Source organism: Salvia hispanica, unplaced genomic scaffold, assembly GCF_023119035.1.
Source record: "Salvia hispanica cultivar TCC Black 2014 unplaced genomic scaffold, UniMelb_Shisp_WGS_1.0 HiC_scaffold_73, whole genome shotgun sequence".
Lineage (NCBI taxonomy): Eukaryota > Viridiplantae > Streptophyta > Magnoliopsida > Lamiales > Lamiaceae > Salvia > Salvia hispanica.
In genome coordinates this window covers 1-25,023 of record NW_025952499.1, presented here as the reverse complement: position 1 = coordinate 25,023, position 25,023 = coordinate 1, and the positions used below count along the sequence as shown (strand labels likewise).

General features: G+C 37.0%; 1 protein-coding gene across 1 annotated transcript; it reads left to right on the top strand.

The window, feature by feature from the left end:
• Positions 1-1,284: 1,284 nt before the first annotated feature.
• Positions 1,285-5,857, top strand: LOC125199906 (the record flags this gene model as incomplete). The annotated part of the gene is made up of 11 exons (XM_048097760.1): positions 1,285-1,453; positions 2,611-2,666; positions 3,965-4,036; positions 4,095-4,187; positions 4,266-4,390; positions 4,517-4,601; positions 4,695-4,812; positions 4,912-5,075; positions 5,171-5,288; positions 5,366-5,605; positions 5,684-5,857. Coding segments are annotated over 11 exons (1,414 nt in total), but the record flags the coding sequence as incomplete, so codon positions are not given.
• Positions 5,858-25,023: the final 19,166 nt, after the last annotated feature.

The following is a 25,023-nucleotide window of genomic DNA, read 5'->3' as shown; positions in this document are numbered from 1 at the left end:
ATACTATTGTTGAAATAAGGATTTAGCACTTAATTGTTCAGGGATACAACTGACTTTATATAGAGAATCTAATTATCTTATTTATAGATGATCATGATGAGTAAAATATATATTATATTAAGTATATTTTTATAAAAAGATAATTTGTAGTATTGAGAATTGTAAAATAGCATAAAAAATAATATAGATATCTCATGTTCCAACAAGTCACGTTTAAAAGTGCAATAAAATTATATATAAACGTTCCAATGTTCAAAATGGCTATCATTATTATTCATGAATATAATAGTGTTAATTCAACCAATTAATGTCATGTTTTTTGTGTAGTCTATCATTTGAATTTTTTTTATGGTCATAATTTTGATATTTTGAATATTATGAGTTATTGGTTTATTGTTTTATTAAAAGTGTGATTAACATTATTTTTAGTAGAGAAATATGAATGATTGTTTTAAACATATTTCTCAAAAGTGTCAATACTTGATATAGTCTCTTTATCGTTGTCCAAATAATTGTGTTTGTCTTGATTCCATTTCAAATATGTTTAATTTTATGTCTTTAGCTGTAAAATGAATTGAGTAACATATATTTATTGAATTATTATTATATAGTATATTTTTCTATTTTAAAATATTATATAGTTATATTATTTCTTATTTTAATTAATCAATTAACAATTTAAAACTGTATGACGAAAAATTATTTCGCCGTGCATCGCACGTGGGTTAACACTAGTTTAATATAATTTGAGAGTGATTGAACTTTACAAATATAGTAATATAGTAAAGAAATAAGTAGTTGATGAGAAAACCGGTTTAATAGTTAAGGACAATGTTTGTTAATTTATATTTATTCAGGATAATTATATAGCACCATTTTTCCATTTTAATATCCATCACGTTCCTATTTAATGAAATACTTTTATCATTTTGCTTTTGCTTTACAAGCTTTAGCAAAAGGGTTCAGATTTGTCTCAAATGGACACTTGCTCTTCTCATAGGATTATGCACAGGTCTTGTTGGTTTCTTAAATAACCTCACGATTGAGAATATTGCCTGCTACAAGCTTGTGATCACTAGCAATTTGATGTCTAACAATAAGTAAGACCAATTTTTAACCAGAGATCTTTTACTTTTACATATTTGTTTTAAATCTTGTGAGTACTCACGCAAATCATCCACTTTCTACAGTTCTGCTACAAAGTTGGTGGTTATCAGTTATCACATAAACTTGTATGGCCATCAAGGCTCGAAAATAAGCCTGAATTAACTTATTCCACTGCAGGTATCTACCAGTATTTGCTGGTATTAATGTGGAGCAGGCTATTTGTGCGGGAGCGCTATGTCCATATGTTGCCCATGCAGCAGCTGGTTCTGGCATACCTGAGGTGAAAGCCTATCTTAACGGCATTGATGCTCATTCCATCCTGGCTCCAACTACCCTATTTGTGAAGGTTTGTTCCACTTCCTCTGATGTTCGCAATTATTAGTAAATAGTCATATTTTCTCTGTTGTAGTGATGAAATGATCAGCCAGAGGAAATGTGAAAAACTGTCTAAAATTTAGTTACTCATGCTCATGTATGTTTTTCATTAACTAAAATGGCTCACTTTTCGGAAAATTTACAGAATTGCCACTGGGCCCACATTTAGGCGGGAAACGTCATAAAATTTTGCCAGCATCTTATCTTAATTTTTATTATCTTATTGTAAAAGTCAGTTTGCTTAATGTGAATCTTATGTGTGATTAGTTTTGTATGGACCGATAATTCTCTATAGGGTTGCAGCCTATTTCTATTAGGCTTCCATAGGCTTATAAAATACCACTATTCTATTACAATAATCTATTTTTTTCATTCTCCAAAGCTGCGACTGATTCCCTCCAGTTACCAAGATTTTTGCCTGTGAAAAAGAAATTTTTGAAATGTTAAATGCATATTCAAAACCCCTTTGCAATTTGTACCTGAACAAAAAATTATGTATATAGTCAGGATGTGTGAACATAATATTCATATTCAAAAATGACAGAAAGTGGGCACCATACTAAACCTTGAAATTCATTTCTCTAAAGAAAATGGAGAAAGAGGGCAGTAACTAATTGAAATCTAGTTGCTTTAAATTTAAAAGAATTTCAAGTTTAGGAATGTGAAAAAATAATTGTATAATTTTTCTATACAGATAATTGAAGAGTGTGTGAATCATTATAAATATGATATGCTATCCACCAAAGATTAACATCTTCAAAACAGTTCTAATGTAATATACATTATGCTTACTTTGTTGAAATATGTTATACTATAAAATAAATACATATATGATAGAAATAATAGCAAGTGTGGTAATTAATGTGCACCCATTACATAAAATTTGAAACCTTCGATAAAATGGTTAATTTTTAAAAGTTCAGAGACTAACTAATTAAAGAAAATTTTGAAAAATATAGATATAGATAGAGCATTGGTTTATGAGAACTATCCTTTGAAAAATCAGGAAATAGATGATAAAAATCTTAGTAGGTATGTTAATAAATTTGCACTCATTAGACAATATATAGAGTATTTCGTACCTTGATTTATTTGTATTCATATGTTGATATGTTGCTTATGCAATAGAATAGGTTGCAGAGAAGCCACGCCTACTATCATCTGCTTTTTGAGCAACTTTTTGAGTAATGATTGTAGAGTGAGGAGTTAGAGGCAGCTGTTTATCTTCTTCTTCTCTCTCCTTCCTTTAATTGCAGACTAGAGAGTGAGAGAGGCGGCTGTTATAAATTAGGGTTCAGCTTTATTGGGGAAACTTATTTAGTCTTATATAAATAACACAAGAATAATAATTTAATAAATGCATAAATTTAATGGGCCTTAACTTAAGCTATATTAATGGAAACTTCTAAAATTTAGTGGGCCGAATTTTGGACATGCTATTTTTTTAATATTTTAGTAAAATTACTATTAACTTATATATTTGTGCATATATATATATATGATATATTCGATTTAGAAAAAATTTATTATATTAATATTTATATTATTTAGTAAATATTTGTATTAATAACTGATAGTCTAATTGAGTATTTTTTAGTGTTCTTTTTATTATCTTATTTGTTTTGTAATACTTATTTCTGATTATTATGTGAAAGGTCTCTCATGATTATGTTTTTATGGGGACTTGCATAGTTTCTAAACACCATGCTGAAGAATATGTGCTCTATAAATACCCCTCTCTTAACACTCTCATAATCAATTACTTCTTTTCCCTCTCAGCTGAAATCAGAAAGCAAAATCCACACAAAAACAGTTCAGTTTCTTAACCCTTTCTTTCTTCTTCCCTAATTGATATTCATATTCTCCATGATCTTTATCTTCCTGTATCATATTTATCTATTCTTTTCTGAATGTTCCTTCTCTTTTCTTAATCATTTTATTTCTCTTATATCATGTTTTGAAGATGAACAATCTATGCACAATTAACAAAGTGTTCTTACCTTGATTTTGTCATTTCTTCCATTTATTTTATGCTTTCCGTTGTGTCCGGCTTTATGAGAACAATTCTGGAGATAAGAATGATAAGACCTTGGAAGCTGTCTTCCATGATCGTGTGGTATGTTTTCTGACTTCTTCACATTCTGTAAATGAATTTATTATTAAAAAATATCACTATCATGGAGATAAAAAATATAAGAAAAACAGACTATTGATTACTTTCTGGTTTTTTAACATATATATTGTATTATCTAAATTATTGTCATTTTTGTTAATAAGGCACCAGGATTCAAGCATCATTTCCAGGGTATTCATGCCAGAGTATTGCTGCTAAACTAAGTGAAGGAAGGATATTTTGCATTAGGAATTTTCTTGTGAGACCAAACAATCTCAAGAACAAGACCACCAATCACCAATTTAGGCTCACCATGGTTGCCAAAACTGAAATATCTGAAGTCACATATTCTAAATTCTTGTATTCTAGGTTTGCATTTAAGAATTTTGATGAGATAGCAAGGCTTGACAGAGCTGCTGAAGAAACATTTTTTGGTATTATGTTTGCATATTTTTGGATATTTTGTAACTTTAAAATTTTCCAGATATTAACTTTTCAGTTTTGTAGATGTAATTGGAGTGATTGTTGCACCTGGGAGAGTTCTATGTCAGCCTAAATGTAGACTTATTGAGATTGAAATTGCAAATGAGAAGTAAGTTTGAAAACAATGTTGAAAATATCTAATCAAGGTTTCTGCTCTTATTAATCTTTTTTTCCCCTTTTATTGCAGTCACAACAGGATCTTTTGCACAATTTGGGATGCAAACGTTGATTCTTATCTTCAGCAGTTGGAGAAAAGTAAAGGAACATTGCCTATAATAATTGTTCAATTTTGCCGGCCAAATATGTTTAGAGGTAATATATTTCACTAATATTTATTTTTCTGTTTGTTTTAGTTTTTTTTTTGTTTCTATTAGTTTTTTAATTTGTTATAATTTCTGTAAGTTTGTTTAATCATTATTTCAATAACTGTTTTTTTAGGTGAGATGCGTGTGTCTACACATTTTAATTCCTCCCAAGTTTTTATCAATGCTGATATAAGTGAGGTTAAGCAGTTTAGAAGCAGGTATGATAACAACTGTTATTGAATTTTTTAACTGTATAGTAATTATATTATGCCATTAATTTTAACATTCTTAAACTTAATTTATTGTTTTAGGATATCTGTGGATCCAACTTTCATGAATATGGTGTCATTAGGTGAAGTTGGAAAGAAGATAAATAGTGAGTTTGATGACCTGCAACTGAAGAGTCTGGAGGATGTCCTGTGTCTTGAGGTAGTGAATATTTTTTTATATATAATTTTGCTTTTTTTTGTTGTTATTACTTTACTGATTAAAATCTCAACTTAGTTTGTGTCTTATTCTTATTCACAGAGTGGTTCATATTGGGTGTTTGGAAGGGTTATTTCTGTGGAATGTCACTATGGTCAATGGTTTTATGAGTCCTGCAAGATTTGTGTGAAGAAGCTTGAACAAGTTGCCCCTGGGAAGTATTATTGTGTGCGTTGTAAGAAGACTTCTGGTTATGCCAAAAGGAGGTATTTCATTTTATTATTGTTATAGTAGTTTGATTAGTTTGATTAATCAGAGTTATAGCATTTTTTTAATTTTTTAAAAATTGAATATTTTGTAGGTACAGATTTGTTCTAAATATTGTAGATGACACTAGCAATGTTTCACTTCTGCTTTGGGATAGAGAGGCTATTCAGCTATTGGATTTGAAAGTTGATGATATTGTTGATGCAGATAAGGTATTAATAATAAGAAACAATGCTATAGTTTTTATAATTTTTTATATATTTTATAGTATCTTTTATTTTTGTTGCAGATTCATTTAACTCATTCCATTCCTAGGCGGATGGAGGACAGGCTTTGTGGAAAGAATTTTCTGTTTAAAGTTCAACTGAAGGATCATTTTGATTATCCAGTTAGCCATCCATTTACTGTGAATAAAGCCTGTAAAACTCTTGAAATTGTTGAAAAATATATCCCTGAAGGTTTTGTTTCCGAACCTATTAGTTCTCAGGTGAAGCTGTCAGATCTATTGTTTGGAGATGATCTTGCTGAGGTATTTATTTCAATTTCTTATTCTTCTTCTTCTTCTTCTATTTGGTTTTATTCTGTTATTAATTTTTTTACTTCACAGGTCTCTCAGAAAAGCTTTCACACACCTGACTTGTCCAGTATAGAGAATGACAATAATTCTAAATGGATTGAGGAAGGCACTGTGAAGAGATGCTTGGATATGGAGTTTGATGCATGTGAAGATGACACTGATTTTGAGGCTCTCAAAAGGCAGAAAGTGAATGGTGGGGAGTAGATCCTTATAAAGATATTTGGCTTGTGTTTTGAATTTATGACAATGTTTAAGTTTTGTTTTAGGGATCATCTTTTTTGGCTGGTGGTGATTAGATTGGGGAAAATCTTTGGAGTTTCAATGTTTTGCCTTTTAGTTGTTTTGTTGACACATCATTTTAGAATGTTCTTAGTTTTTGCTGTTATGGTTGATGGTTTTTTTTCCTTCACTACTTTCTTTCTGAAGATAATGTTTTGGCTTTGCATCCTTGGTTCTATTCAGATGAGGACAAAAGTGTAATCATTTCTAATGGCTTTATTATTAATGAAGGTTTGATTTTTAAGGTACCATTTAATATTTTGCTTTTTAATGTTTATGATTAACTAACACTTAGTACCATGATCTGATTTTTATAGATCTTTAAACCCTATAATTTTAAGCATTTTAGTAAGTGCATATAAAACTGCTTTTACTTATTAAACCTTATATTTATTTAAATTATAAGGTTTAATATCTTAATTTACATACTTAGTAAAGTGAAATAATCATCAGTCTTAACTTACTCATTGAGAACTATATGCAAAATTTATAATTAGAGTGTCTCTAATGGTTTATTGAACTTTATTCTATAGCATATATATGGCACTAAATAAAGGATTATCTTAGCCATATTCAAGATGCAAGGTTTTCAGAAAGTATTTAGGGGAATGGTTAGGAGTTTTCCAATTTTTCTCTCAAAGGGCGGCAAAAAAGATGTTTCCGCCAATTTGTCAGGGGGAAAGCGCCGCCGCCGGGGGGCTTTTGTCGCGATTAGCTTCAATTTTCCCCAGAGGATAATATCTGGGGCCGCTGGCCCCGCCCAATTTTCCGTTATTTTTTTTCGTTAAATTATGTTATTAAATCATAATTTTTATTAATTATTTTGGGTTTAATTGTAGTTTGTTATTTTTTTACGGGGAAATTTTAATGAATATCGTTTGGCTCCCTTTCCTTTTTTTTTTATCAAAATCGGGGCCTTTTAAAAAAATCAATTTATTTTTGGGCCCGTTTTTGTTAAAAAAATATTTTGGCCCCCACTGGTTTTTTTTTTTGGGGGTTCTTCATGAATTTAATTTTTGGCGCTTTTAATATGATAATATTGTTTTCCCAAAAATTCAACTTTTTTTTGGGTCATTATTGGGGAATAACTCTCCTTCCCTTATAATTATAAATTTGTAGTTGAAGGGGTTTTCTATTGTTTTCGCATTTTTTTAATAGCGGAAAATTTTTTAATTCTTCCTAAATCGCGAAAGTTTATAAAGAGTTTATTTCTTTTTGATAAAAAATAAAATATTCCCAAACAATCTTACTTTTTTTTCATGATCTACTTTACTTTTCTTTTTTCTTTTTTTTTTTTTCCTATCTTTTTTCTTTCATTTAATCTATATTCAAACAATTTTTTAAAATCCCGGCCCCAAAAATTTTTTTACCAACTTAGGGCAAGTATACTTTTTTTTTTGTGTATTAAAAGTTGGGGGATCCGTTTGGTCCTTTTAATTATAAGGATAGGGGTTTTCTACTCATCAAGGTGGGTTTTTTTTTTCACCGGAAAAACACACCATTTTTTTTTTCTCTTTAGTTTTTTCTTTTTTTCTTTATTGTTTAATATCTATTTAAAAATATTTGGATAGACGGTGTTAACACTAGTTAACTAAATGGCTCACTTTTAGGTTGCCTTTAGTATTTAGCTAATGATTTTGTTGCATTGCTGATTTATAATCTCAAGAAACTGAATTAGGCTTTTCTGAACTTGATTTATTCTTGTTTATGTGTTAATTCACATTCCAATTTTCTAGATTCTTGGTTCCATTCTGGCAGTTTCTGCTGGATTAGTTGTTAGTGAAGGACAATGGTATCCCGGTGCCTGATAGCAAATTATTTGGACAAGGAGGCTCTCAAGTATGGTTTCACTTGGAAGTGCTCGATACTTAAAATAATGAAAACCGAAGGGATTTGATTACTTGTGGGGCTGCTGCTGGGTGGCTGCCCCCTTGTCCCAGCTTGGTGGTGTACTTTTCGCCTTGAAGAAGCCGCCACTGGATCCTTCAAAATGACAAAACCAATGGGATAACGATGCTTTCGAGAATACTATTCAGCCATAAATATTTTCCCTTTGATGAATCGTTTCTTCTTTCATTATATTGCTATCCGTATTTATTTTCCGGGTGGAGGAGCGCTCTTCTTGGAGGACCTTCTTCACACCGCTATTACAACCGTTGTATTGAGAGTTCTCATAAAGCATCCACACAAGAAAGGCTCCCCATAAACAATATTTCTCTCCTCCGCACGAAGACTAAAATTCACCGCCAATCGATTTAGTCCAAATAAAAAGCCCCCGAATAAAAATAATTCAAAAAATACTACATTTACGAATTAAAATTACAATTAAATTTACAGACATATACAAGAAAATCCAAAAATTTCATTAACCCTAAAGTACATAGATAAAAACAAAAGTACATAGATAAAAAAAATTACATAATAAAGAAAAAACTATCGCCGGGGAGCCCCTGCCCACAACTCTTCAATTATATCCTTTTGGAGTTGATTGAGCTTCCACTTGCGCATGTCGGCATATTCCCGAGGCGAACCCGGGTCATCGGAGGGCCCCCACGTCGTACGCTAGGGGCCGCTCCGGTTCGACCGCTTCACCGTATTGCCAACCAGGAGTTGTACGCCCTTCGTCCCTTTGACGATCATGTTGCATGATAATGCCACGTACATTATTTAAGAAATGCATTTTACATCCCACAAACGTATGGGCCCTTAATTGCCGCCCATCGAGACTCGGAGCACACCAAATGCGCGCTCCCCTCTGGGCGCCGACTCCCGCCGTTCCGCAAAAAAGGCCTTCCTTTCATCACTTGCGTGTCCGGTCCGCTTCACAAAAACAGCCACCTAGATATCCCATCCCGCAGACCATATCATGCCGGCTGGCCACAAATGAGACGGCTGACCGGGGCCCCGACACTTTCTGAAGAGGGGCGACGATTTTGACGTTGAGGTCGTTGGCCCCACCCCACTCCCAAAATACACATGCCGATCCACAGCTAATCGCCACGGCCTCGAGGATCATCGGATTTCTTGATCGAATTTTGGCCAGTAGGCCTTCCGGGGGCCGACAGCTTCTTCCACTCCAAGGATACAACCCCGCCGCCTAACATCCCGTGGAACCATGCCGCCCCCCCGGCATCCGCATCAAATCCCGACAATCTTGGGGGAGGGCTCGGTGACCGTCACCGAAAATCTTTATCACGCCCTCGAAATAACTTCAATTGGCAGAAGTCGCCTCATCGATGTGGAGGTACTATCCCACATGTCCCCGCCGCACCTCCGAGCAACCGCCCGACGCACCGTGCACTTTTGGATGCGTGGCGGACGGCCCGCACGTGCTCGGAAACACGTATATCGACGCTCCAAAGCATCAACGATAGGCATAAACAACTCCTCGCGATTCTAAAACGCCGCTCGAACATGTTTGCGGGAAACCGCGGTTCTCTCGAAAGTGCGTCATATGCCGCTTATGGCAAAAACCCACGTTTATCCCGATCAATCATCGCTCTGCGGGGGACAACCTGGGAGGGCGAGGTACCGCCGCTGTTCCCGCCCCATGTACCGCTCCATTCGCGGTTCATGTAGGGCCCCCATAGCCTAGTTCATCCGCCCTCCGTACTCCTCGATCCCCACCACTACCACCACTACCACCACCGCTACCACCCGCTACTCATCCTCGATGTTACTCTTGTACGAAAATTAGAGAGAGATAACACGTTAAAACAAGTGGTGCAAATGAAAATGAAACTAAAATCGCGTATATATAGGTTTTAAAAAAAAAAAATAAACGAAAATAGGCCGCCGACGGCACGCCACAATGGCGGCCGCCCCCACCCAACCGGCTACCATGCCGAATTTCTAGCCGATTTGCCGTTGGCCGATTGCAATGGTTCGGCTAGGGCCGATCCCGCCCGAATCGGGTTTTGGCCGGTGGATGTCAAGAGCATCTACAAGGGCTTTAGGTCGCCCCTAGGCGCCACTTCTCCTCGCCACGCGCCCGGACTAAAAAACCACCCCCGCCACATCGATTTAGGCGCCAAATGCCAAACGAATAAAAATAATTCAATAAAATACTACATTCACGGGTTAAAATTACAATTAAATTATGAAATTAAATTTACGAAAATATACGAGAAAATTAATTCATTTCATTAAAAAAAGAAAAGTTTAAAAAAAAAATGATTTTTTTTTAAAAAAAAGGGTTTCCCACACACGAGCCCCGGCCACTCTCTCTCCCTCGCGCGCCGCGGCCGTCGCGCCCCCCGGGACCAGCCCACGCCCGCCCCCCCACTGTGCCTCAGACATTCAAATCCACCCGCATGTTCTCGAGCACGAGTGGAGAAAAATCTTCCCGGGGGCCCCGGGTTTTCCCCTGGGGAAAACCGACATCCGTTTTTCCCTTTTTTTACGGGATGCGTTCTGGGTGGGGTGCGAGAACCTCCCGGGGGATAGGGGTCCTCCCCGCGCCGCGCCCGCTTTTGTCCAACCGGAGGGCGACGAGCAAAGGGGGAGGGGGCGAACTCCTCGATCCGGGGTGGGATCCCCCCGGCGGGGCCCCCTTTTTGGGCCCCCTGCCCGACCCCCCCCCGAACTTTACTCCTTCGAAAACATAGCATTCCCGGGTTTAAATCCTTATACTTCCCCCCGCGGGGGAACCCACTTTTCCCCCTTCCTCCGGCGCCCCCCCATTTTCCCCACTAGTGATAACGAGGGGTCACAACCTCGAAAAACGGCCGATCATGGCCCTCGATAAGCAGCTTCTCCCCACCCTTCCGCACCCTCCCCGCTGAAGTCCTTCCCGTGCGGGCAATACTTCCCGTAGGGGCCGCCCTCTAATCTTAGCCCACATGTAACATCGGTTCCGATTTACGTTGATTAAATCATGTGTCGATCAGGTACAAATTGTTTTCCATGATACCACGCATGCATATAAGAACCATCTTTCTTAATAACGCAATCGACATTAAAAGTTAAATCAAATATCCATCAAAAGACAATTTAGAACCGAAATTAATTTCTTCTAAAAGAAGGTATCAACAATACATTCTTCAAATAAAAAATCTAATACTAGAAAAACGTAAATAAACGTCTCCCACCGCAATGCCTAAGACTTTTAGTGGCGTCGCTCAGCTGGATTGATCTCACGATCATGTAACCGTCATGTCACCTACATTAAGTCGATCAAAACATATACACTGCTTGCTCCGCATCAACAACCCATGTATGAGTAGATGTCGAAGCTAAACATGATCACTTCGACGATTGTGAGCATGGTGTACACTCAGAACTCGCCTCTTTTTAGACAACTGGGCTTCCAACGACCTTTCTCTCGCACACTTGAAGATTCCAATGGCTTCTTGTCACCCGCTTCTTCTTCTTTCTCAAAGATTCTTAGCCGCCACTCGGGTTCAATGCCTTTTTCTTCCCCGCCACGCGAGGCTTGCAGCCTGCAGGAACAAAAGGCCAAACTCGCTTTTACCTAGCCTGAACCATATATCCCTCTGCCGATCAAGTTCAGCCAAGAAATACCAAAGTGTAATTCCGCTTGTTCATCTCAAAGGAATCGAGTTTGAACCGTTGGAAGATTTGAAGGGATTATAGTAACTCCGGCACTCGGGATCGATCGTCCCTTCCCAAACCTCAATCTCGGTCATAGCGGCTCATCATCTCGAGGATATGGCCGCTCACCGACGAGCCTTCCTTCATAGTCTATGTCATGATACTCCGAAAAGCTTGAGACTTAGCCGCTCGATTTCCCGAGTACTGAAAGATTTTCGAGATTTGTCATAATCTCGGGCAAGTGTGCCTACGGCGTATCGTCGATGTTGAGCATCGATGACATGTGGCCAACATGTAGCACTTAGCCATCTCATTCGTCTGAGTGCCATCACCGCCTATGCGTATTCCTTATAGCCTCTTGTGCGGCGTTAGCCGCGGCACTTCCATTGGGCGCCAGCAGAGAGCACAAAATTCTGTACTCTTCGGCCGTGAGAACGATATCCAAGTTTTGTTTCCATTCTATGTAATTTTTGCCTCGAGTTTGTTTTCTTTTGAGAATGGCAGAAAGAGGATTAAAAGACATTTTGACGGATTTATCGGTGACCAAACAGAAGAATTTACTATTTATCATAAACTTATGTAAAGAATTGAGTAGATTAATCATAAAACTTTTCAAAATCTTACAACTGCAAAATTGATAAATCAGATCCTCCTCGAGGTTAATACGCATTAAAATTTTGACAATTTACTGTCACAATAATTGATCAAGATCAATTGCATCCTCCTCTTCGAGGTTAATATCGCCATACGCCGCTTCTGCCACTCACCATCGTGATTGCATTACGATTTTATTTCTACAACACACTCCCATAACAATGTTCACGTGTCGATAACAAAACCAAGCTATCTCATAAAATTTGATTGAACCCTAAAACTCGCACAGCTCTCAGATTATTTCCCTACAAAGCAGGTGGCAATAATATCGGGAACCACTTTCTAGTTCATTCTATTTATTATGGTGTTCATTTCTACAATCCTATCGCTTAGATTATTCTCCCTACTTTCAGGAAAGTATAACAATATTGTAAAATCACCACAAAATTAAGAAATGAGATCATATATAAACTTTTAGTTCATAATTATCGCTTAGATATTTTGGGTTATGGTTTCTCATTAATTATCCATTAGCCTTAAGGCAAATTAAGACTAATTAAATTCTTTTGGTATTTAATTGACTGCATAATTAAATCTTTTATTATCTTTAGTATCGTAGTTTAGGAATTTATTTATTCTAGAATTTAATTCTTATTCATGTCTAAAATAAAGTACATTATTTATAATCTTAATTAGACATGAAAAATTAAATTCATATAATTTCCAGGTTCAAGATTAGGAAGAAAATATTATTTAATATAATCTTATATATATCTATCTTATTTATAGATTCTAGATATATATTATAATTAGGAAATTATTAAATTATTCTTATCTATATCATCTAGGATATAAAATATTCATATATATAGAAAATAATCAAAATATTCCTAAAATCTAGGGAAATCATCCCAAAATATTTTATTTCATTAAATAATATTATTTTTAATGATATCTTTTAATTTAAGAATTAAATAATTATTAAAATAATCTTTCGTCAATATCTTCTGATTCGAGGTTTGCACGAATCATCACGACGAAGATTCGAAGACTTGCCACCGAGACGCTTGCCGGAGCGGCGAGTTCGCCGCCCGACTGCCGCCGACAACTCGCGCCCGAGAGCACGCTGCTTCCTCCCTCCCTTCTCCCGGCGTAAAGTCCGCCGAGTCACTCCCTCCGTCGACGTCCAACCAGAAACGCGGCCAGAGCCGTTCCTCTCCGACGAACTCCCACTACTCTGGCGGCTTCGCGCGAACCAGCAGCTGCCGCTGTTGGGGATAATCGCAGCGGAAATTGCAAAACAAATAAATCCACAAAAGAATCTATTTAGGTGATTATGTGGGTCGATTCAATTTCATGCTTGAACATGTAGAGACATATAATTGCGTAATTAATCACATAATTTAAATTAAATTATGATGTTGAATACTTACAATAATGATTCTCCAAAGAATCGGAAAGTGGCTTGCTACTTCTCCATGTGTAGATCTTGAAGCTTGATTATGAATGCAAGACCAAAGATCTTCTAACCTATGACTTAACTCTATAGATCTAAATTCCTTGTGGGAGGAATCTCTTAGAAATTATAAGAATCTTGAAGGAGAAGGCAAGCTAGAGTGTGGAGGCTAGGGTTTTGTGTTGTGTATTTGTCTCTTCTTCCTTACATTCTTATTTATAGAGTTTATGATGGGGTAAGTTAGGGATCTATGGGGCTTGGATTAGAAACTCGATTAGACAGCTTCTTTACTTAATTAGAATTATAACCCATAATTTAATACTTAGGCCAAATGGAATATTTCTGTAATCACTATAGAAGAAATGATTGACCATTACCATCCAATCAGTGATTACAAGCAATCCGGGTAAACCTAAGTGTAATACTCCCATAAATAGAATTTAAAAATGCAGACGTTTTAAACTTTTTGGTATATTCACAATTAAAAATGAAACGTTTTCCTAAAACTCTTACATTTCTATCTCTCCTTTTTTAATTCTAAAACTTTTTCCCCTTTCACTCTTCAAATTAACTTTACAAAACAACTATTTTCATAAAATCCAGGTACATGAATTTTCAAATGTTGCATTTTAAGTGGGGACGGAGGGAGTATATTATTTCTCGTGTCTAAGACTTTCTATATCCATTAATTAATTTGTGGTCTGCTATAGACTTTAAATTAATCAATATCTTTATTTCCAAAAGTTTGTCTAGTACGAGATGTATATCAAAATATACTTTTCCTTTTCTATTTGTGCTTGGATTAAATCCAAACCAGTAGGGTTTCCGAATAATAGAACTTATCCGGAACACCTCTTGGGGATATAGTCGAGCCCACTATGTGACCACTTGCTTGATTCAATACGATAATAAAGCGGCACCATACGGTTGTTAATTCACTTCTTGCGAGATATGTCGGGGAATATTGGGTTGCGAAAAACTCTTGTGGCCTGATTGATAGAAGTCAAAGTAAACGTATGATTAAATAGCGTGTGTCCTATATTATTATTAAAAAGATTAGGAAATATTAAATCTCCAAGACATCGTCTTACAGTAGATAGATAACAAAGACGCGTGTCTATACTTTAGATCCATTCGATGCTTTATCTGCTTGCTGAGTGTCAATAGTCATTTTCAAGGTAAAGACGACATTTCGGATGGACAACATGCAACCTTTCAGCGATAGGTAGCCAAAGCTATCTAAGGTTGTGAAAAAGTTTTACTTCTACAAGGTACCGGTTGCGCCGACCTACTGTGATGACTTTGTTCCACGACCTCTTCCTAGAAGACTTAGACTGATTTTACTTTCCGGCGTTTTAATTATATAATTTAATATACAATTAAATACGGTCAATACCGCAATTAAAGTAAAATACACAGTGTGAATAAAACATTTATTATTCTAATTAAATGAAGAGTGTTAAAATACAAAATTTTATCAAATTAAAAAAATCAAAAAATGCTTTTAGATATATTTTCCCAAAAAGAAGGCCGGGGAGTGATCCATGCACTCCCCCAAAACCAATGTATCTATGGGGCTCATGAGACCCTCCCACGGGGCACTACAACATCCGGTATTATTTAAGTTTGGATTTTTTGTTAATGGTAATTGTTCGGTTAATGGGGTGACTGGAGCTCTTCAAGAGCTATCTCACCGGGCTTATGATCTTATATATTTTCCTTTGAAGTGGCATGAGTGCTCAATCACTTTCTTTTTCCAGCCCAAGAATTCATAATTTTTCTTCCCTCTAGGGTATCCTATAAACAAAATACCTCCGTCCTAGATTCCACTTTTTTGGATCATTTTCCAATACATACACCCCACCCCCGAGAGGGGAGGGCCCCCAAAACCCCTTTATGGGGGTAGTAGGAACTGATTTGGAAGGAAAGGGGCGAGATAGGTTGCCAAAGCAATGCATCCCCCCAAAAAAAAAAGGGAACCGGCAAAATCCCCCTGAGCACCATATTTAATAAGGTCATTTTCCCTTTACCCCCATTCCCCCGGGGGGCCCCGGCGCAATGCTTAATTGAATTCCCCTCCCGAAAAGAACCCCCAAAAGGTTCGGAAGGGAACCAACTCATGCTTTTAAAAATTTCAATTTAAACCCAATGTTCTGAGTTGATCATGCAAAAATAATAAAAAAAACAAAGAAATGCCGAATCAAATAAAACATGCATACAAAATTTTCCCCAAATTTAAAACAAAAACACCCAAAAAGGTTTTTATACCAATTGATGGAACCGGCAAAAGCTGTTAACTTATTTTCATAATTTTACAATTATTAACCCCAAAAAATACATAATAATAATCATTTAGCATTATTTAGACAAAATCTATTCGCGTAAAATCACATGATCACCATAATTGAATTAATCATGCTATGAATATTTAAACCTAAAACATGCTTTTTCCGGGGAAAAAAACCTAATTAATTCTCCAAAGAATTAAATCATCCCTTTCCACGGATGTTAATACTAGACCACAAACTTCCTCCGGGTTTCCCGAACCGTATTCCAATATCGGGGGGCTGATCACTGAATACTGGACTTAAATAAAGAAAAGAAAAATCCTTTTAATGAGGAATTCAAATCTCCTTCACTAAAAAATTTTCAAAAATTTTATGAAATAAAAATTTTGTTATTTTGCTCCCTTTATTTCCCATTTATATTAAGTTTCCCTTTTACCTGTTACTAAAGGTTTTATAGGCCCTCCAATTTATTTTTTCTAATTAAAAAACCCCCAATTTAATATAAATTTTAATTGGGAAAATTACGAAAACCCATACGTAAGTAATATTGAACTCTCCCCATCCAAATCCAAATTATCCGGGGTTTCCCAACTTTCATTTCCCCGCTTAAGATTAAAATGTCCATTAATTAATTAATGTCTGCTATTGACTTAATTAATTAACTTTTTATTAATTCCAAGAGTGGACTTAGCATGAAACGCTTATTTATTATTCATAGAGTAATCAAACTCCAACTAGCTAGGTTCCGAATAATAAAACCTTGTTTCGCGCCCCTCTTGAGGACATTATCAACGAGACTCACTACGCACGATTCAATATAATAGCAATCCTAGCACCGCTAGATATTGATCAACTACCCAATATATCAGGATAATTGGGTTACGAAAAACCCGCACCATTTGATAAGTGAAAGTAATGCATAATCAATACCGTATGCTCAATGCTAACCTACATTGATTAAGAAACAAATATTTATCAAGACCTCGCCTTCAAGATAGCCTAAGGACAAGTCTTGCTTAGATCCGTTCAATGCTATACCACACCAATGTCATCTTATTGCAGAACGTTTAGAAATATGCGGATCGACATTGCAACCTTTCTCGATGGATAGTCAAATTCCAACTAGGTTGTGAAATTCATCTTTTCTTTGTTTAGAACTGACCGTGTTACCTTAAAGTGGACGACGCCCACAACCGGTCTACTAAAACAAAGACTTAGACTTTGTTAAGTTAACTTATACATTTAAACATGCATTAACATCCATTAAATGTAAAACATAACAACATTATGACAAAAATAATCTGTTTATTCATTGGAAAATAAAATAAGAGTTTTACGATTCAATCACTCAAACGTGATTTCTAGTATACAAACTCTAACAAGTCGGTTTGGTGCCCCTTACACAGAAGACTTGTACAATACAAATAAATCGCATACGCATCTATTTGACCGATTATGCGATTAATCAATACACATGTTAAACATATAATTGCATGCTAGAACGCAAATAATTCATGCTCATAGAAAGTATAAATCCTAAAACATGAATTCTACTTTAGTGGTTACCGATTTGATTCTCCAAAGAATCGCGATTGCTCGCGCTTCTCCACGTGATGATCTTCGATACTAGCTCACGATCTTCTCTTGGTTCCCGAACTGTATCTCGATATCGTGGTGGGGTGATCTTATCAAAATACTAGGAATCGAATAAAGAAGACTTAAAATTCCTCACTTGGAGGAGCTAAAATTCCGTTCTCCTTCCTGAGGTAAGGACTAAAATTTCATGTGAATGAAATAATGATTATTTTGCCTCCTTTATTCTCCTATTTATATTAAGTTCCTTTGGCCGTGACGGATCTATGGAAGGTTTTGGATATGGGCTCCCCAATTAGCCTTTTACTAATTAAGTTGAACCCACAATTTAATACAAAGCTTATATTGGAATATTACGAGACCACTACTAAGTAATATTGAACTCTCCCCATCCAAATCCAAAATTACAAGTAATTCGGGTTTCCGTTATTTATATTATTTATTTCCCGCACTTAAGATATAAATGTCCATTAATTAATTAATGTTTTCTATGGACTTAATTAATATCTTATTAATTCCAAGAGTGGACTTAGCAAGAAACACTTATTTATTATTCATAGAGTAATACAACTCCAACGGCTTCATGTAATAATAAAACCTTGTTCAAGCTCCTCTTGAGGACATTATCAAACGAGACTCACCTCGCGCACGATTCAACATAATAGCAATCCTAGCACCGCTAAAATTAATCACCACTACCCAATATATCGATTATTGGGTTCTGTAAAACCCGCACCATTTGATAAGTCAAAGTAGTGCATAATCAATACCGTATGCTCAATACTAACATATGTAGATTAAGAAATAATATTTTATCAAGACCTAGTCTTTCATGGATAAGATAAAGACACGTCTTGCGTTAGATCCGTTTAGTGCTATACCACACCAATGTCATCTTATTTCGAAGGCTTAGAAATATGCGATGACATTGCAACCTTCCACGATAGGTAGTCTAAGCCTATCTAGGTTGTGAATTTCTTCTTTTCTTTTGCAAAGCATTGCATAGATCTGACCGTGTTACCTTAAAGTAGACGCCCACAACCGGTCTACTAAGCAAAAGACTTAGACTTTGTTTGTTTTATACATTTAAATGTTTATAAAACATCTTATAAATGCACAAGCAAACACAATGTAATAATAATAGTGATTCTATTCGATGAACTGCTCGAATATCGACCGGTTAAAAGTGGATTGTAGAGTTTTACGTATACAAGCAAGATTCTATTCGCGAAACTACTAAACATGCTTTTCAAAATATCAAACCTAACAATCTCCCACTTATACTCAAAACATGCTTTCAGTATACCCACGCCAAAAACTCTCCCACTTATACTCAAAGTAGGTCTTTGTACTAGATATATCGAACTACCATTCATTTCACTAAGTGAAAGAAAAATCTTGGTTGTTCTCTCGATAAAATCTTTTTCACCATAATGTCTATGCTGCTGTACTTGATCTTTAATTAATTTCATCCCCATATGTGATTGCTTAGCTTAATAAACTCGTCGTCCCCGAGTTAGCCTTCACTAGAGTAATAAAAATAATACTCATAGGCATACTCAAACTTACGCTAGTCCTCAGGCGCCGGAATCCAACCTAACTCTTGGCCAATTGTCCACCCCATTGATCGGGTATAGCACATTCTCGACAGGGTCATCATCGTGGACTTCAAATAATATCGGGAGACGTAACGCGTGACATCCTCGCCATTCTTGTTAATTACCGATAAACATGAGTGCACGGGATTCCCGGTAGCGCCGTCTGCACGAGCATGTAAAATCCCGCATGTTCACAACATATTGGCCAGAGGCCCGATACTTGGTAGAAGCTTCTCGTTCCATGTAGCTCTCCACGAAGAAGCCCCCGCGTACAACTTATCCATAATCTCCTTGATAACAGAGGACTACGTGGTCGTAGTTCTTGATCCACCGCCTCGATCTGAATCCTTTCCATCCGACTCGCCCGAATGTCCTCCAACATACCGATAATAGCTTTCTCTCGAGCCAATGCAACCTTTGAATTAATGTCTCGCAAATATTGTTGAGGAGCACATCACAACAAGTATGCGGGGAGAAATAGGCCTTCACCCATTGTTCTTTGTGAGCAACCCCAGTAGGCCGTGATGTGCTTGGGGATACTCAACCCGCAAAGCATCCATCAATCTCCCACAACCGGTCCTTGAAATTCTCCCACGAATCTCTTCTTGAAATTGTTGTAGATTTGCTGCACACAAAAGCGATGTTCGCTCAGGCGAAATCCTCAGCAATCACTTTTGCAAGACCCCGCCACCAAGTGCAAAATAAATCACGTTGAGTTAAAGTATTAAACTTTAATTACAATCGAAGTATATAAGATCGATGAAATCACATAACACAAACCTTTTGTTGGTCGACATAAACACATATCTTGGGCCATTCGCATGCAAGTCTAGGTCTTCGACAAGTATTCTAGAAACCATTTCCACTAGACGTAGCCCTCGCTCGATCCCGCCGAAATCGGCCACCACCAGCCATTGTTAGGATCAATTCCTTCTGTCATGAGTTGTCCTCTATACATTCTTCGCAAGAAACAAAGATAATGGGACGACAAAATGCATCCACCCCTTCTTCAATGGTCCCGTGACAACAATAGAACCTCATGAATCTCGGGCTAAGGCCCCAGGATCCCTCATATTCTCGTAGTGTACATGCAGCTGGAATTAGGGTGTGTCCGTTCCAATTCGCCTTATAGTAGAACAAGTTCTGTATTGGGTGTGAGCCGAATATGCCTTCCAGTGCGTGCTCTCGGCTCGATATGCTTTCATCCTACCGATCATCAAGCCAAAATTTCTCGACACCCGTATAGTGCGAGTGGAATGTGTGGGTTGTCTTTGATCTTCTCCATGTAACGCTCACCTAGCCACTTTGTGTGAGCCATCTCGATCCAACTTGAGATCATGTGAGCGTGATCCCGTTGCATGTTCATCACCACATAATCATGTCTTGTGTGTTTCGAGCTTCCTCAAGTACACATACCACTCACAGGCCTTGCCCCTACACACGACACGAAGTTTGTCGCCGTCATTTTTTCACATGAACTCGCGTCGGTCATGATAGCGTCGTCGCAACACTTCATAAAAGAAATCTATGTCCTTCAACACATTACCGGGCCTCCACAATGGAAGCTCATTTCGCTAGAGCTTGAACGGGGTATACTAATACCTTTCCTCTTTAAACCCTCCAAATCTCAAGATCGTCAAGATCTTCAAGATCTTGTAGCTCCTCTGCAAATTTTCATCATCGCAAAGTGGTTATCTGCTTGTTCATCTTCTCCACGACCGGCGAATACTTTTCGCCGTTCGACCTCGCCTCCGCTGGTCTTCACCTTCCACGGCTCTTCGCTTCAAGGCACTTGTTCTACTCTTCATTTTCGCGCTATTGTTGGAAAATTTATTCATAATAACATGTAAATAACGCTCATCTCGGCACATGTTTGCCAACAATATAAAATGGTGATCTCGTCATCTTCATCATCGATCGGAGGCCCCTCGTTATGGAGATGGCGGTCGGCATAATGTAAATGATGGAATGTATATATCATCGAAGGTACTACTTCGGCTCCTCAATGATTTCCCGGTACCGGTACAGTGTGCTACTTCGAACGCATCATCGGACACTTATCCCGTTGGAGCTCCATGTTGCACATCCGTTCAATCCCGGGCATTAACATTTCATCCGTCATGTCCTCTATGATGGGAATTTCCCAAAGCTGCTTTCCCTCGAAACTCGATGGTCGGTTGGACACACCCTCTTTTTGGGTTTTTCCCGAGTCGTAACTTTGTCACTTGAATTCACGGTTGAAGGAATTGGAACCACGTGTTCTTTCCGATACGGACCTTGGAATAACAACCTACAATCAACAAAAGCCCGAAAACATATATCAAAACCAAGCCCCAAACATATTTCAAAATCACAAACGAAGACCAAACAACCAAACATTCTATATAATCACAAACGTAGTTGCAATAATGTTTTACTACCTCTGCCTGAGCGTGGGCTTCGTATCCATTGAGTCTATAACTTGGTCATCCACGCAATAACTTCATCCGTGGATCATCGTTTGGAGGACTTATGGATGTTCATCTTCCTTGGCGGCCTTTGAATAAAAACCTTCGATCACAACACATCATCGGGAACGAATACCAAACATTGAATTTAATATATACATAACAAGCGTATTCAAATTGTGTTGCACCCGCGTTTCAAGTTGTGTTGCACCTCGATATGCAACCGTCACCATCTCCTTAAATACACTTTAAACCCTCCATGGCTTACATCATGTTGTACATCCCTTGGTTTGATTGATCTCTGTATTGGGACATCCCACATTACAATCCACAAAACATAAAAGAATGAATCCAACAACCCTCAAAATTTAAGTATGTAATCACGAGACATTATTATACCCGGCAGTTGCATGGACATCTCCCTTTTACAACAACCCAACCGATACATCATTGTCTTCAACATCAAACATAGCAGTTTGGGTTGGGCTCCTTTTCCTCTTCTGAATCAAAACGTGCATCAAATTCTTAGCGGTACCCTCTTCCATCAATTTCTTAGCGGCGGCGCTCATCGTCCTTTTTCCGCGGAGGCGTCTTTTAAACTCTCGGTAAGATATTGTTCGAACTCGATATCCCTTGGGTACCACTCATCATCAATGGCTTCCCTTTCCACGATCTTCTTCTTCCCTTTCCCACGATCCTGTGCTCCCTATTCCTTTCCGTTTAAGAGGCCTTGGCACGACTAGATCAGGTTCCTCAATCTCTTCAATGACCACTCCGGATTTTTGCAAACTTTACGATATTTGAGATACTCCTCCAGCTTTTTCCTTACTGGCTGCTTGATGGCGAGTGCCGCAGTAATCTCGGCGACGTAAAGGTGAACTAGCTTTGTCTTAGTAGCCGCCACTTGGAGAAAACCGGTTAGATGTGGTTCCTCAATAAGGGGCATCAACGAGCCTCTATGTCGATGCCCATACACTTATCCTTGTACTTCGGATGCGATAATAAAACTCATAGCGTTTTCATATCGTACTTAACTTTAGCACCATACTTGAGTGATCCGAAGTCAGCGAGGTTATGTTGCAAAAGTCAAAGAATGTCAAAAGACCCCCACAATACTTCTTGTTTATTGATTTCGCGAATCGCCAGTGGTGTAAGAGCGAGAACCTCTCGGGATAGTCCTCTGTAAGGGTTTAGGGAGTTTACAACAAAAAAATTCAAAATTAAACCATGAACCTCTTGTTATGGTTTAGGGTTAAGGAAGTTAAGATATAAAAAAATCAAAATTAAACCAATTCACCAAATGCCACGACATCAAAACAAATTCCCAAAATTTTCTATTTCGGAACCCTAAATCACGGCTTGAATCTAGTGAGCGAGTTGTGAAATTTATTGAACGATTTGTGAAATTTTAGAAGAAAACTTGCGTGATACATTTGCAGGACAAAGAAATCCAATTCGGGATCGCGGATGTCCCATGTCTGCAGGTCTACGTCGTTCGGTGCGGTGCGCGGCTAGATTGCGTTTTCCGCCGTGAGCGACCGGGAGGACGACGCTCGAGAGGAACCACCTCGCTTCCGAGAGGACGACGCTCCGGAGGAACCACCTCGGTTCCGTTTCAGCGGCATGATGAAATAGGTTAGATGCAAGGCGACTCAAATGGAACAAAAATGGGTTGAAAGAAATGGAGAAAATAGAGTGAAATGGAGTGGAGAGAGAAGAGAGCGCAAAAGAAATAGGAAAAGTGATTTGGAGGGAAGATTAATTTTAGAAACATTTCAATGCAAGTCTTGGTATAGGTGGCGTGTAGGAGGGGAAGAGGCGAAACAACTACGCATTTTCGAGGGAGAGAGGATGGAAGATATGACATTTTGTGTCATATCATGCCTAGTTGTCGGCTTAACTACGGTCATGTTGCGGTCCATGCGGAGCGTCGGAGCGTGTGTGTAAGTGCAGAATGCCCTTTAAGGGCCAGGGCGTTTTGGTCCGAAAAACTTGGTATGTGATTGTATTAAATGTTAGACCCGTATAATGGTATTTTTTTGTTAGGGGCCTGGTGCAATACAGCAAATATTAAAGGGCATTTCATGCGGTTCACTCTTTTTATAAATATTTTGTACATTCAAACTTAGGATGTTATATGATTTATATGGTAATAGGTACGAAGAGGAAAAATACGAAGTAAAAGAAAGATAGAAAGTGGATAATAAATTGATTTTAGTATTAAGACTAATTTTATTGGTTACACTAAAAAAAAAATGAAATTATTTTTTGTTGTGTACTCTCTCATCTCATGCAATCATCTTGCCATGCAAATACTTGCACATTTTGTTTTTGAACTGCTCAAATTATTTGTATTATTTTTATTTTAGGAAAAATTATGATATTTAGTTAAAACATTCACTTAATTAAGTGTCTGTCTTATACTCTTATTGCACTAACAATTCTACACTAATTAATCATGTTAAATTTATACTATTAAAATGAAAAATGCGTGTAGTATTGACTGTTTGAACACACACTCTACGAACCAAAATTAAAAGTAGTATTGACAGATAATTATACTTAGGGATTTCGGTGTAGCACATGAATCGGTGGTGCCAAATATCGCAAATTTATAGGGTTAGGGTCGAAAATTTATCGTCGATAAAATTAAAACCGATTAGCCACACCGATCAACCACTAAGTTAGATCAGAAAAACAGATAAAATTTCTATTATTCTATTTTTACTTCTAATTTGACACTTTATTGATTAATTTTATAATATAGATAACTGAGCTTTCAATTTTATATTAAATATATAAATTATATATTTAATTTATTTATGCAATAATTGATAAATATATGAAAAACTTCAAATTCACAAAAAAAATGTATTTAAATTTCTAAAACATGCATTAAAATTTCACGAAATATCTCAAATATTAGTATTTGATCATGTTTATGATTGAGTTTAAGCATATATCTCAAATTTATCATAATTAAATATTTTTCATTTTATGAATATAATATTTTTAAATCTTATTAAATTGGATTGATCGCGTATTAATATTATCGTACTGCATACGATTAACCGTTGGCTAGCAAACCGGCTTTTAGGGTTAGGGTTGAGCTTATACTTGAAAGAAATCGTCCAACATTAGCATGCCGATTGAGCCATGACCGAATAGGTTGCACAGCTCGATAGTAAGCCGATTGACATCCTAATTATACTATGCATACAAATATTTTAAATAAACAGATAATTATACTATACATACAAAATAATTTAAAATAGTGGAGTATAAAATGTTTTGAATTTATAAAAAAATATACAGCATAATTTCATTGCTATCTGCGCCTGTGAATTTGTCAATCTCATTCTCCTCAATGTCCTCTAGGTCAAGTCATTACTTGCAAAGGTATCCATCTCTTCGATTTCCTTGTGTTTCTCTGCTTATCAATTGAGTGTTTTGTTGATTGATTACTTTTCCCTTTTCTTTTACTAATATTTGTAGCGGCGGTGGCCTGGGAACCCAATAAACCTCTGGTGATCGAAGAGGTGCAGGTGGCGCCGCACCAAAA